Source organism: Gymnoscopelus microlampas (assembly GCF_963454915.1).
Source record: "Gymnoscopelus microlampas genome assembly, chromosome: 4".
Lineage (NCBI taxonomy): Eukaryota > Metazoa > Chordata > Actinopteri > Myctophiformes > Myctophidae > Gymnoscopelus > Gymnoscopelus microlampas.
This window is the reverse complement of record NC_139941.1, coordinates 44871841-44887852: the sequence shown is the minus strand read 5'-3', so window position 1 is coordinate 44887852 and position 16012 is coordinate 44871841. Positions and strand designations below refer to the sequence as shown.

The 16012-nt window shown below is 41.5% G+C and overlaps 1 protein-coding gene across 1 annotated transcript in view; it reads left to right on the top strand.

The window, feature by feature from the left end:
* Positions 1 to 1276: 1276 nt before the first annotated feature.
* The window catches only part of adgrd2 (adhesion G protein-coupled receptor D2), a gene marked incomplete at its 3' end in the record, with an annotated part of 32642 nt that continues 17906 nt past the window's right edge, over positions 1277 to 16012 (top strand). Inside the window, exons 1-8 of the mRNA XM_084055512.1 lie at positions 1277 to 1361; positions 1712 to 1957; positions 2710 to 3342; positions 7336 to 7464; positions 8843 to 8937; positions 11234 to 11530; positions 14041 to 14152; positions 15495 to 15632. Of these exons, the coding sequence (XP_083911638.1) occupies positions 1319 to 1361; positions 1712 to 1957; positions 2710 to 3342; positions 7336 to 7464; positions 8843 to 8937; positions 11234 to 11530; positions 14041 to 14152; positions 15495 to 15632 (1693 nt within the window). The 5' untranslated portion in view covers positions 1277 to 1318. The remainder of the gene's footprint in view (positions 1362 to 1711; positions 1958 to 2709; positions 3343 to 7335; positions 7465 to 8842; positions 8938 to 11233; positions 11531 to 14040; positions 14153 to 15494; positions 15633 to 16012) is intronic.

Below are 16012 nucleotides of genomic sequence, written 5' to 3'. Positions count from 1 at the left end.
TTGCACGACAAAGCCGGGGCTGGGATTCAGGGTGCTGGGAGGTGCTGTGTGTGTTGGGGTGGGGTGGGAGGGAGGTGAGGGGTGGGTTATTTGGGGGAGAGCCAGGAGGTACACAGGGACTGCTGGATAGACACACACACTGTGATCTCTCTGCTCTGTTCTCTGGTTAGAGCTGCTTCTATACGGTATCCCTCTAGTTGGGAAGAACAGGCTGCTCTGGACATGCTGAACATCAGGCCGGGGCAGACATTTGATGAGGCGACTGGACTGGACTGGGGTCTGCTCGTCCCGTGCATGTTGTGGAATTGTGGCCAGATTACAAACCACCACCGTTTTTGCCATCTTGAAGTAAACGTTGAGATTCTTCAACCAAGGGAACCCGGTGACTGCCGAGCTACAGTAAGCATGGACTCTCTCCCTATTATGGAATATGCTAACCTCTTGTCCTGTGGTCTAATGCAATGGTTCTCAAAATGTTACATTTCAAGGTCTCCCCTTAACTCTGACGGTATACAAATGGAACCAAATGGACCCGTTAGGGTCCATTTGGTTCCATTTGTATACCGTCAGAGTTACATACTTGTAAGGGTCAATTTAGACCCCCCGAGAGTCCCTCAAATCCACTTTGAGAACCGCTGGTCTAATGTATTCTAATTCTAGGCTGTATTCTGTCTTGTCATGTGCACGCATACGTTTCATTTAAAGAGTGTAATTGGATATGAGGGACCGATTACCATACAATAGCCAGAACGCTTTTGTATGTTTCTCTTAGATTTATTTGACTGTGAAATACAGTTCACAGATGTCTGGTTTGAAATTATTTGAAATGTTCTTTGTGAAATAAACTTTTAAGTTGTTTTATTTCAGTCTGGGATCACACCAGCTCAGAGATGACTGCTACTATGCTGGTTGGGCTTCTGCTCTTTTCAATTCTGGTAATAACTCCTCCTTTCCACATTATGACACAAATAAAGTTGTTTTTGCTTTTAAACAATGTCTGTTCTGGAATGCGTATTTGCTATGAAGATACTTGTATAACACTGACATTTAGGTAATCAATAATGGTAACTTTTTCATACAGAACTATTTATACGCAAAGTCTCAAAGATGATTGGCAACCTTAACCCATAACGGATTGTATATAACGGAAAATGTGTTAGCATGGTAGTCTTTTTCCTTTTCAAATGGGGGATGATATCATATCTCACATAATAATGAATCTGTTCAAATATCAAGTCTGATTGTATCTGTTGCACGGTGACATTTACTGTAATAAAGTAAACACTACTGTAACTTTTCCTTTCTGAAGGTGCTGTGCATGGGGGAACCAACACATGCTGACAAAGGGATGGGCCCACATGGTGAGTGATGCTCCTGGCATTAACTAAATACTGGTTATTTAACAGTTTTCAATTCCCGAACAGGTCACTCTTTAATAATTCATTTTTTTACATTTTCTATCCAATCAGTTTCCACCCATTCAGAATAATATTTGACTGACATTTTGCTTAATTACACAGACCTTTTTTATCAGTATGGTAAAACTGTATTAGCATAATGAACATATCTGCAATATAATCTATATTAACATTATAATTTGCTCCTGCGATGACATTTTATCCCACACGCAATAACTATATGTCATATCATCTTATGACAGCGGATTAAATCTTGCATTTCGTCCCTGTTGTGTGTGTGTTTCCTTACCCAGCGGAAGACAAGCGACTGGTCCACCTCACACCAGAATGGGCCTTCCAGCTCATCAACGACTCCTTGCCCTTCTCCAGGGCGGACAGCTTCTGCACGGGACGTTTCAGCTCCCTGGTCAGCCCTGGTCAGCTAGAGGATCAGCAGGGGGTCTGGGAGCTGCACAAGCAGGCTGGCCTCCACTCTCCTGTCTGGGTTAAGGACCCCCCCAGCAAAGCTCTCTCCAAGCCCATCGCCCTCGCAAGGCAATGTGAGTGGAGCCTCCGTGCAGTGCTTACGCTGTAGTTAATCTCTTTGATAGCACTCTTTCCCACCAATTTCTTCTTTTTTATAAATTTTGATTTTTATAAAATAGCATAAATAGTAGATCTACAAGCTCACAATGCATCACATTGCCACGTGTTGTGAGCTTGTAGATTGTTGTATGACAAATTATATATGGCTTTAGTGGTTGAACAAAGCACTTAATCTCCGAATGCTGTAGATCAGGGGTTTTCAACCAGTGGTCCGGGGACCACCAGTGGTCCTTGAGGGGGTTCCAGGGGGTCCCCAGCCAAACTAATAGTTGGCAACCAAATTGTCCCTCATATGTCTGTAACTCTGAGAGTGTACAAATGGAACCAAATGGACCCTAACGGGTCCATTTGGTTCCATTTGTACACTCTCAGAGTTAAATGAACACCGATGATGGTGATACAGTGTAGATTGGGACCCCCAAGAAATCTAAATGGTTGAGTCCCTGGCATATCTTTTCAAATGGGGGTCCCTGGGCTAATATGTGTCAATTTGGGGGTCCTTGATGCGAAAAAGGTTGAAAACCACTGCTGTAGGTGAACTAGACCGTTGTTTGTGCTTGGCAGCTCCCAGCTGTGTCTGAGTGTGGTGATACTATGACTGTGAGCTGAAAATGAGCATGAGGACTCAGCAACATTCTCTAAGAAGTATATATCACCAAAATGTACAGATGAGTCAATGGTTCTCCTTCATGCCCCTTTGCTGCAGATTCGCAGTTTCCAGCTCTGAACTTCCCCAGGGAATCCCCGAAGGGCTTCGCTCGCGTCAACATGTCGTTCCCCGCCCTGCCGGCCGTGAGCGTGTGCATGCGGGTTCAGTGGGACCCGGAGTGGGACGAGGTGTCCACCATCTTCTCCTACGCCGCGCCCGTCTTCACCAACGAGTTCCAGCTACGTGGCCAGGTGGACAAGAAGGGACAGCGGATTCTGCTGGCGCTCATCATCCACGGGCAGCACCGCCCGTATAAGTCGTTCTTGCCCAACGACGGGGCGTGGCACCACCTGTGCGTCACCTGGCGCAGGAGCGACGGCCGCTGGGCCATCTATGTGGACGGCCAGAGGAGAGACACGGGCTCTGGGACGGACACGCCCAGGGACATCCATGCACACGGGATACTCATCCTGGGTCAGGACCAGGACTCGTTTGGGGGGAATTTCACGGAACCCTTTGTTGGAAATATGACCGACCTGAACATTTGGAATATCTCCTTGGAGAGAGGGCAGCTAGAAGCACTCAATGCATGCTTGCCCCTGACACAGGAAGTGCTCTTCAGGTGGAACACCAATAACATCAGCTTTCACTCTGTGGTGAAAGAGGTACCAGCCATGATCTTCTGCCCAGGTACAGTGAGCCTACACACAACACATTCATTCACACTGTGAAGGGGTTTATAAAAATAACACCTTTCTCATTAACTTGTTTTTCTTATACCTACATAGCAAAAATAAGCTATTCTAAGTTCAAGACAAATTGTTATATCTATTGCCTGGGTTTGTAGTTTGAAAATTCATTGTTTGATTTTGTCTTGCTAATCAAGTTCACGTTTATTCAGTTGCACTCATTGTACGTTGCTCTGGGAGAGAGAGAGAGAGAGAGAGAGAGAGAATATGAAACACATCTCTTTGCACCCTAGGTTGTGATGGCCCTTCATGGCCTTTTGACTTTTATTGGAGACAGATTGTGACAAATCTAGCTAATCTGTTACTAATCTATTATCAGTTAGATCCTCCTCCTCCTTCTTTTGCGATGTAAGATCTATGGCATAATGGCATTTATAGTGTATTGTCATTCTAAAATGTCCCAACCAGTGGCATGAAAAAATCCCATTAATTTCCAATGGGAAAGTCTAGGTTTCTTTTGATTTCACGACCATACCCTCAGATCCACCCGTACTTTCCAGCTCCTGTGTGTCCCGCCAATGAAATCATTCTGGGTGATTTCCCCCCTAAAGAGCCCTGTTAACCCGGTTAGTGTGAGACCCCTAACACACCCACCCTGAGACCCCCCAACACTGGAGGAAACATGTTAGCATGGATGACTGCCCAGGGTGGATCACAGCTGGGAGGGAGGGAGGGAGGGAGGGGATTCCCACCAGTGGTGGAAGAAGCACTCAAATGTTTTTACTCAAGTAAAAGTATCAACACCACAATGTAGAAAAACTCTGTTACAAGTAAAAGCCGCAGTATTCAAAATGTGCTTGTGCACATTCAAAATGTGCATACAGTACACAAGTATTGGCATCAAAGTATACTTAAGGTACCAAAACTGAGTAAGCTACTCATTACGCAGAAGTTTTCAAAATGTATAAAAAATATTTTGAAAATAGCAGATGCAACGGGTTTTGAGCTTGTAGATCGGCTATTTTCAAATAGTCGGAGTGGCTGAAGTGGTTGTATTAGGCCTATGTATGTTTTGTAATAAGAATCCAAATCTACAGCATAACTAGTAACTATAAAGTAGAATATTTGCCTCTGAGATGTAATGGAGTAGAAGTTAAAGTATCGAAAATTGGAAATACCTCAAAATTGTACTTAAGTACAGTACTTGAGTAAATGTACTTAGTTACTTTCCACCACTGGGGAGGGGATTCCCACAGATGCAAGAAGAATAGGGTTTGAGACATTTGAGCATAACAAAACATTTTATTACTGTGTGCACTGAGTGAGGTTTATTACCATGTGAAGAGCATACTCATTTAGCTAAATTGTTTTGTGTTTTGTTTTTTTAGTGTGTGACAATGACAGATTGAGGTTGTTTCCAGTGCTTTTTTGACTGCTTTCAAGCAGTGTTGCCATGTCTGCATATTCTAAGCGGCTTTAAATGTTTTAGTCGCCTGCAAATATTGGTAGTTGCAGGTTGCTTTTTTGGGGGGGCTTGTTTCTAAAGCAGGGGTCTTCAACGTTTTCAGGCCAAGGACCCCCTAGCTGAGAGAGAGATGAAGCAGGGACCCCCTACTCTATATTGTATAAAATTTCAGATCAAAGTTTTTTTTTTACTTAGTCTGCTCTTTTTTCCCTCTACACCTATAGCCTCTTTGCCAAAAATAGCCGATCTACAAGCTCTCAACGCCTCGCAGCGCGAGGCGTTGAGAGCTTGTAGATCTGCTATTTTTGGCTAATGTTCCCCACAGAAAAGGAATTCTAGGGTTCAAGTGTAAAAATGTAAAAAACTAAATCCTATCACACGAAGATTTGGCGGACCCCCTATAGTAGCTCTGAGGACCCCCTAGGGGTCCCGGACCCCCTGTTGAAGACCCCTGTTCTAAAGTGTAGCTGCTTATTTGGGCTTCCTTCCTAATGTTGTTTAAACCAGTTGTTCTGAAACCTTTTCATGTCACAGACGCCCAAATTGATATGTATTTAGCCGTAGATACCCATCTAAAAATATTTTGTGCCAGGTACCCCCCATACAAGATTTGTGTTGTTAAAGTGTTTCAAAAATATTTAACTTTTCTTATAAGATAATTTTTTTGGGGGGCTTTTCTGCCTTTATTGGATAGTAGTAGTGTGAAGGAAGCAGGGAGAGAGAGACAGGGAGTGACACGCAGCAAAGGCCGTCGGGCTCTGGATTCGAACCAGAGATATATGTGGTATATACACCTTAACCACCAGGCCATCTGCACCCCTTTTCAAGACTTTTTGAATAGCCGATGTAAGTGGTGAAACTGGTTTCCGTAGACCTGGTCGCTTGATTCTCTTGCAAAATATGGCAACGCTGCTTTCAACCTGGCATTGCTATTTTGGGCATTGTCATTACCAAGGGGCCAGCTCCTGAGTTGTAAATTGAGGCTGTATAGGAAGTGACAGTTCATATGGGCTCTATTCAAGCGGATGGGTTTTTGCCGAACTTTACACTAGATTTTATTACCTTAATAAACCTTGTCATAAATAGTATGGGCTTCCAGTAGCTAGTTTAAAGTCTTCTTTCAATCACCATGGTATGTGTTTAGGTCAATTATGGTCCCATTTATTTTCAAATTGATGATAAAGTAGGGTATGCTGTAGGAGGGGCGTGGCTACCATGGGATGATTTGATTGACAAGCTACACAACCAATAGCATTCATTCCCCACCCCCGCTCTGGTCCCAACCTATAGCATTCATTAATTTCCGGTTTCTTATTTGTGTATTTCAACGTATTCGGACCGTTGAAAAATAGGCTTCATTTACGGTTGGTAGAGTCTATGGGCGTCACTTTGTCCATTTCTTTTTTAGTCTATGGTCATTACATAGCAGGAAAGGTAACCCACGTACCAAAGGTTGTGATGAGGTGTTGATCACTGGGAATAAACTTAAAAGAGTGAAATGTTTTTAGAACAATTTGGCACAATATGCAATCATTGACTGACGTTTCGGCCTAACGGCCTTCTTCAAAGTCAAGAAACGTTTGTATTGACTTTGACCTCAGAAGACCATTGAGGAGTATTTATTGATTGGCCGGGTGGGTACCGCCCAATCAATAAATATTTTGCCCCAAAATAGCTTAAGTATATATATAAAATATATTATATTTTACTATACATTTATGTCCCACAAAATTATAAAGTTACATTGTCAAAGTTGTGACATTGTAATGTGATTCAAATGTTTGTTATCAGGGCGTCCTTGAAAAAGAGAGCTTGCTCTCAATGGGTTTCCCTGAATAAATAAAGGAAAAAGAAAGAAAGAAAAAAGACATGTTTAAGCATTAGCAATGATCCTTCCATAAATGTATAGACTCGGGGGGGGTCCATGTTAGGGGCTTGACTGTATTACTATGTATGGGAGACAATGCGTTTTATCATGGCACTTGCCAAGGCACCAATGCAGAACTGCCAGTCAAAGTGACGACTGGCCAATCACAGCGTGTCCTTACCGGACATGCTTGCAGAGACTCTTGGGTAATGAAGTCAAAGACGTTGGCTGCCATGTTATTTTGTCCAAAGTGGCCACTGATACCCCAAACTACATAGTGCTGCTTGAAATACAAAACTAATGGAACCACATAACGGTGAAAATATTATCAATATTATACATACATCACATACATATTATAATACATCTCCATGAACATGAAATTGCATATATAGATATTCTCATATAATGACCATGTCTCTGTGTGTGTGTGTGTGTGTGTGTGTGTGTGTGTGTGTGTGTGTGTGTGTGTGTGTGTGTGTGTGTGTATTCTTGCATCAAGGCGTGCATGTGCATCTCTGCAAAGTACAGTATGTGATTGATTGTGTTTGTGGGTGTAAGGAGAGAGGACTGCGCGTGCGTGCGTGCGTGTGAGTCTGTCTGAGATTGCGCTCTATATTAATATTGTCTTCCATTCTATATGTGTGTTATTATGTGAGCAGTGGTGGGTCAACAGCAGAGAGAGCTGCAGGGCTGCAGGGTGCTGGACAGCTGGCCAGAACTACAGCATCCTCTGTATGGTCTGGTGGACTGCTCCAAACCACTGCCCTTCATCTGCAGGAGCAGCCGAGGTGAGCACGCTGTTAACTGCCTGTAAAAGGGTTGATTGATTGATTGTATACTTTATTGGTGAGAAATGTAAACAGTACGAGGTACAGTCAGACATTAAGGCTAAACGGACAACTTTTGTTGTAAAGATTGTCCATAATTTTTACCACGTGAACCCTAGCATCCCTGCTCTGGGATGTTGACATTAATTTTGATGTAGTATTTAGTAGTAGTATCATAGTCTTTTGAATAAAATTCCATTTAGTTTCAGTCATATTTTAGTCATCTGCATTGTTTCAGTTTTAGTCTAGTTTTAGTTGACTAAATATTATAAGATTTTAGTCAACTAAATCTACAGTTGATTAGTCGACTAAAATGTGTTTTGGCCAGCTGCGATGGCGTCGTAATGCCTGATTTATACAGTACTTAGCTGCGTGCCGAAAATAGCAGATCTACAAGCTTGTTGTGAGCTTGTAGATCGGCTATTTTCGGAGCATGACACCCGCACACAACCAAGCATAAAATGTCTTCGCTTAGTTCTACTGGATCTCTTCTCTACTAGTCCCTCCCTAAGGTTTTAGTCTAGTTTTTATTTGTTGACGAAATGGTCAGTATATTTAGTCTTAGTTTTAGTCCTCAAAGCTTCGTTTTTATTTAGTTTGTGAAAGTAGTTTTAGTCCAAGAAATGTACATTGTGGGCATGTCATACTAGCAAAGATTTGGTGTAGAGCGTAAAAAGAAGGAGGAGACCAATTATAGACCCCTGGGTGACCCTTGTCAACTAGAGTTTAAGTGGTTAAGGTATTAAAAGCTCTCCTTCTTTGTACTCTCATGTGCCCCTCCCTGGCCTATAGAGTACATCATTATCATAGTAGTGTCAGTTCCCATCAATCAGGAGTAGCTAATGTTTATCCTGCATGCATGCAATGCACTACTGTACTTCAGAAGATGGACGTTGATTTGGAAAGGAATCATATTGGCTTTGTTAAAATGTGTTGAAAACACGTTGAACATACAGTTCACAATGTTCATATGGGGCATAGCAGTGGCGGCCATTTTCTGGTTCCACTTCAAAATACTCAATGCATTTTTCCCATTGACATTTCCAAAAATATTTTTATCAATTATTTTAAGCCTAGAATCAAGCCATCCAGGGTCCTGGTGAATCATGACCATAAAATGTTTGATTCTGTGAAGAAAAAAAAAATGAAAACGGCAAAACAAAGGGTATTTATTAAATATAGTATATCATATAATTAAATATAAAATATATATATATATATATATGTATATATATATATGTACACTGTATATATATATATATATATATATATACATGCATACACGTATACTGTACCTGTGTATATATACCGTATTGATGTTATGTGGTCTTTATCATAGAGCGTTACCTCAAGATGACGGAGATAGCTAAGAATCAGAGCTCTCAACCTACTGCCTTCATGGACCACCTGATGAATCTAACCAACAACTCCCACGTAAGACAAATCAATTAACACCTCCTTTCACTTTCGTACTCACATTATTTCTTTTGTTTTCTTTCTTTCTTTTTATCTTTCTTCCTTCCGTATTCGTGCGCACAAGACGTGGTTACATCATATGTGACGTTACCATGACTTTAAAAAAAATACACTATGTTCGTAGTTTCTTTCTTTCTTTCTTTCTTTCTTTCTTTCTTTCTTTCTTTCTTTCTTTCTTTCGCTGTTCTGTAAAGCTTGAACGCTGTTCTGTAAAGCTCTCCACAGTTCTATGAGCTCCATTGATCTAGGTGTGATGGGAAGTTTTAATAATGGATTTAAAACTATTGACTATGATTGTGAGTTCGGGCAGGATATTTCAAAGCAAATCCTTGATCCGTGGACTTTAAAAAGGGCCAGTCATGTCAGTTATTAACACTGCAAAGAAGAAGACAACTCGTGTGACGTATTAGCACTGTAAAAGTCAAGGTTTCCTGGTTGTATGAATGTGGCATATGACTTGATAAGGTGCGGGTGGTCTCTGTGGATGTTCCAGCAGCAGGGTGAAGGTTTCCCATAATGTACAACACCTGCCTTTTAGTGCAGGGTAGCACTGGACTTTTCAGGTCAGCCAAAAAACATGATGAGGTGTAGCCAGGGTGCATGGTTACACCTGCTAAATTTGACCCATGTGGCTGCAAACCATTTTTCTCCCCTACCAACCAACCACTGTGACAGGTATTCAGCCATTTAGTTTAAACTATTTGCACCCAAATGTGGCTTTGACCTTAAAGTCAGGACCCAATGCCGTATCCATATGCACGCATGGATCGTGCGTGCATATGGATAGACCATAACCAAGCTAGGTTCAACACTATTACTCATTTGTTTTCATGTCTAGGGCCCTCAGACGTTATGAATCGACGTGCAAGCTTATTCATTCTGCATTCTATCACAGAAAGAAAGAACTAAAAACAGCATTCTTTTGATAATACCATGCCAGCGTATCATGACTTTGCTGGCATGGTCCCATGGCTCTGTGTTCTGCTATTTAGGGAGTTCTATGTAGGAGACTATCATAACTCATCAGCAAAATAAAAATCACACCCTGTGTGAAGAGAGTGGTGCCTTTGATGAGCCCCGTATTGTCATCACCCGTGTTGTCATCAATGTTTGTTTATTGGACAGACATACATACATATGGACAAAGTCACGTATAGGAGTGGTTGGCACCACTCAAAAATCACACCCTGTGTGAAGAGAGTGGTGCCTTTGATGAGCCCCGTATTGATGTTGTCATCAATGTTTGTTTATTGGACATACGGACAGACACACAGACAAAGTCAGATATAGGAGTGGTTGGCACCACTCAAAAATGCACATTTCGGACTCTACACAGGTCACCGTTAATGACATCATTGCTGCAATACATGATGGTATGTAGGATTTGCGATAGTGACCATCGCTGTAGCCTACTTTTCATGATGCATTGTGGGATAAAATGAGTCCACTAAATAGGGTATAATAATCGTCACTATACTGTACACTCGAACACCTCTACAAAATGCCGTAATCACTACATAGTGCACTGTAGTGAGTAGGGAGCGATATGATCCACTTGTCTCAGTGGATCATGTCCGTGTGGAAATTCTTCCTAGCTACCCTATCAACTCATTGACCACATGTGCTGCTCACATTATATTGTATTGGAACTTGGAAGTGTCATAGCACCAATCAACCGGACAGAAATCTAATACTAAGGTGTTATGCAACCCGTTAATCCTTAATAAATATTGTTACAGGTTCAACAAGACAAAAACAATTAATAATTCACGTATTGGACCGTAACAGCATTTCATGATAAAATAATAATACCCTTGTAAAGTTGTGATCCATGTCAAAACATCACAACATGCATCTCAGTCGATAACTACTACTAATGAACTTGATGTGTGCGTGTGCGTGCGTGCGTGCGTGCGTGCGTGTGTGCGTGTGTGTGTGTGTGTGCGTGTGTGTGTGTGTGTGTGCGTGTACGTGTGTGTGATGGATGAATGGATGGATTTGTGATCCATGCCTGTATGTGTGGTTGTACGTGCATGATGCATACGATTGTGCACGTGTGTCCACTGTATTAACCCGTTAAAAACAGGAAAGCATCTGTGTCATTTTGTACTTTGGCTATTAAAAAATTGTCAGATATACAAGCTCATAGTCCGTTGCGTCACTTCGTGCCGCGCTATGAGTTTGTAGATCTGCTATTTCTGAAAAATCCTGAAAAAATGTGTGCGTGACTGCATGTGCGTTTCTTCGATCCCAGGCAATAGACGGTGTGCTGGGGGAGACGACGATGAGCTTGGGTGGCGTGTGTCATCTGCTGGACATGTCCAGGAAGGCCCTGGAGGACACCCAGGAGGAGGGGCTGCAGCCGGGAGACATGTTGTCCCTGGTCCAGCTGCTGTCCTTGGCCGCCGACTTCCCTTCCGACTCCTCCTCCGCCGGGGTCAATGGCAGCGGCAGCAGCAGCGGCGCTGAGGAGCTCAGCCGGCACTTTGTCAGCCTAGCAGACAGCATCATCAGCCAGGACAACGCCCTCAAGTGGCAAGCCATCAAAGAGGTATATTATCCACCATGAAGCAGTGGTGTAAAGCAGTGGTTCTCAAACTTTTTCATGCCAAGGACCCCTAAATTGACACTTATTAGCCCGCGGACCCCCATTTCAAAAGATATGCCACGGACCCCCATAAGAGAAGATTTTTTACGGCTCTAGCAGTGATTCTATTTACCATTTTAATATCAAGGACCCCCAGTTTGACATGCATTAGGGCTACAGACCCCCATTTAATGGCATTTCTATCACTTGGACCGCAATTTATGTTGTAAAATCTATGTCAATTTAACTCTCAGAGTGTACAAATGGAACCATTTGTACACTCTCAGAGTTACAGACCTATAAGGGTCCATTTGGTGCCTAATCTATCATTTAGCTGGGGACCCCCTGGAACTCCCTCAGTCAAGGACCCCTGGGGGTCCCCGGACCCCACTTTGAGAACCAATGGTGTAAAGTAACTAAATATACTGCTCAAAGAAATGTAGGGAACACTTTGATCTCTTCATTATTTTTGAGTTTTCATGAACTGTGTACATATTGCTAACAAAAACTGCTCAAAAGAATTAAGGGATCAAAGTGTTCCCTTAATTATTTTGAGCAGTGTACTTTGCTCAATTACTGTGTGCATTAAAGGAGTAGTTCACCCCGAAAATGACTTATTTCCTATCAATTACACACCCCATGAAGCCTTGAATTCATGGAGATGTTTTAGTTTTTGTCGCATTTTCTAAGCCAATAATTGGACCGACAGAGTGTCAGGTAGGAGACTCAATGGAGACTCATTAAATTATTGTTTTGGGAATGCGTCAAAAACAAAAACAAAATCCATGAATTCAAGGCTTCATGAAGTGTGTAATTGATAGAATATGTCTTTTGGGTGAACTACTCCTTTAACTTTTTCGTGCCAAGGACCCCAGACATCCCACCCTGGAAAAAATCTTTTCAGGGAGGTCAAGAAAATATATGAACAAATATATTTGTATATATATGATCTAAATATGACACATATATGTCCTATAAATCCACATATATGCACGTATATGAACCTGAATATGGCATATACAGTACGCAGCATATATGTTGCATATAATTGCCATATATGTTCATATATTTAGTAGGTGGGCTCCATTTCCGGGAGACTCCTGCAATTTAAGGTAGAGGTGGGATGTCCAAATTGATATCTATTTGGCCGCAGACCCCCATACGAAGATGTTTTGTGCGAGGGACCCACAGAAGAGAAGATTTGTGTAAAAACATTCAAAATTATTCAAGATTTTTGATAAATTATAAATGATGTATCTATTAATACATCTTCTAGATGTTCCAAAAGGACCTGATCTACAAGCTCACACCGCTTTACCTCGCGGATCGCTTTGAGCTTGTAGAACGATACTCCAAAATCAGAGTACTTCTTCCACCACTAGTATACACACTGACTGAGATTCAGAGTAGGTTGTTGTTTCAGGTTTGAGCCACTAGAGGTCAGTAGGGTTACATGCATACATGTTTTTACATCACTATCACCAGTCTGAAGGTGGAGGGGTTCAAATATTATATATATAATTATATACTATGTGTGTGTGTGTATATATATATATATATATATATATATATATATATATATATATATATATATATATATATATATATATATATATATATATATATATATATATACATACATATATATATATATTAAAAAGTAATCTTGCTTGGCTCACAAGCGGTAAATAGCGTTCAGCATTCAAGCCTCTTAATACGTCACCTCTTTTCAAATATACTTTACAAATAAAAGACAAATCTTACATTTATAACAAAGTATAAAAATGAATAGATCATCGATGTTACTGTACCTCATGGCAAGTGTTCTGCCTCTATCAGCGTTCACCTCCTCTAGCCAATACTCCCCCCTCCGCCCCCTCCCGCCCTCCCCAAGGACTCTCAGAGCTCCAAGGCCACCTTTGCCCAGACTGAATGGATAAGAACAACACGGAAACACTGTGGCTCATACACAAAACTCTCTCTCTCTCTCTCTCTCTCTCTCTCTCTCTCTCTCTCTCTCTCTCTCTCTCTCTCTCTCTCTCTCTCTCTCTCTCTCTCTCTCTTTCTTCCCCCCCCCCCCACCACCACCACTCTCCCTCCTCTCTCTCTCTCTGTCTGTGTCTCTCTCGGAGAGTACTTTTTGCAGGGATGAGCTCTTAGGTGAGGTGTATTGAATTCATAAAGGGGGGGGCGGGGGAGTTCAGAACAGACAAGGGCTAAAAATCCATGATTGTGCCACACATTATAGGCCCTCTTCATTGAAACGGTGTGTGCGCGCCCTCTCCAGCCAAACTGCTTGCCGACTGTTGCAGGCGGTAAAAAAAAAAAGCCGCGTTGAAAGCGGCTGCGATTGTGCCTCGTTTTGAAAGGCCGTAATGAAATAAACCTCTCCTATCTTTCATGGCGGCTTTCGAGGAGGAGGGCAAATCGGTTGAGTGCAGTTTGCTGTGACAGTGCTGCTCCCTGTGTTTCAGGTCGTGAGCGGCCCCATGGACGTGGTCAAGAGTATTGACCGAATGGTGACCAGGCTGAGCCCTCGGCTGATGGCAGGGGATGACCGCCTGCTCATTCGCACTCCCAACATCAGTGAGTTAAAAGTGTACATGAGCACGCAGGCACACACACACACACACACACACACACACACACACACACACACACACACACACACACACTCACACTCACACTCACACACACACACAGTCCCTTAACTATTTAAGCCCTATTTTCAAAAATAGGTCTACAAGCTCACACAGTGTCGCGTGTACTACTTTACTTTGGGGGGAAGCATTCAGTGAAATCTTTAGTAGCAATATTTGATTTACTCCTATAGTATTTTACTCACAAAAAGTTAATAAAGACAAGGAACCTTTTATCTGGGTTCAAATAGATGAATTTGGGAATCCATGCCTTTGCTTCTGATATCCCCTCCTCTGATTATTCATTTTTATGGCTGGTAGGGATGTTTTTGTCCCTGCCTCTGGTCAGACTGAATACATGCATTTTGTGTGTACGATGTCTTATTTCACGAACCATTTAGCTCTCTCACATTGTGCAGTATGGCATCATGCCGGTGAGACATGGTTATATATTTTGTTTGAGACATGATTATATTTACCTGTAACAATTGTATATCCATAAATAACTACATGCATTCCAAATTACTTCATAAAGCAATAGAAAGAACCCCAAAGGACCTTACTGAGCATTTGGAAAAGCTTATATACCATGAGAACAGAAAGAAGTACCCTTCAAAATTTGCCATATCAGGTCCAATGATACTTATTTATTTGAAAATATGAGTGCATATTGGTCATGAATAACTTATAGTGATGCGTTGTATGTAACTTTACTGTTTATAAACAAATTAAGTTATAAATGAAATAAATATACCACTAGTGTTAAAAAATAACAGCAGCTTATCATGAAATGTTCATGCAAGATATAAAAAATAACACAATAATCTATTGTGACATTTCCTGATGTGATGTGATTTGATTATTATGATGGTTTACGATGCTTTATGATCAAGGGAAATACATAGCCTAATCTAAAATGAATTCACATTGCATTATAATATATTATGATATTTGGTGATAACAGCTATTATAATGGCTTTTGATGTGCTTGCTTACGATGCCTTGTGTCCAACCCTTAAAGCTACAATCCAGGGCTTATTTTAATGAATAAAGCATTATTTTTAAACAATTTGTATGGTATTCAATTAGTACATCTTCAGCGGTTGGAGGTAATCGCTCACTTCTTACAGTCAACCCAGTTAGGTAGGACACAGACTGGTTGACAAAGTAAAAAAAAGTCATTTGAAACAGACGGCATACTTATGGATTATAGTGTTTTTTTAAAGTATAAACATAAGTGTTACAGGTTAAATGAAATATCACTTGAGCTCACTTGACCTGTCATTCAGAGTTGGAGGTCCAGCAGAAGACTCTGGAGGAAGGAGGGTCCAGGGCTTCTACCTTCTGCGGTCCAGAGATGGAGAGAGAGACCAACCTGGACTGCATCTCCGTGCCACCTCAGATGATTCACAATCTCCATAACAACGGTATGCTCGCCAAGAGCGCCATGCAGCCACTTTTCTTCCCTCTTCTGTGTGTTCTGGAACACAGTGAAAAAAAACACTTATCAATCCCTCCACTGATGTTTCTTGCGCAACAAACGGAGTGCACTTATTAACCCATTTAGACCGGGAACGCACTTTAACCATTATCTTATACTTTAGCTATTCAAAAATAGCAGATCTACAAGCTCATAGCGTGGCACCGAGTGCCACGCTACGAGCTTGTAGATCTGCTATTTTTTGTTTTAAGTCATGGGCAAATCTTTGAATATATATATTTTTTAAAGCAAACATTTCTAACTCAAATCTTTGCTTCTGGGGATTTTACAAATGTCTTCTAAATCCTAACAGTAAAAAAAAAATCA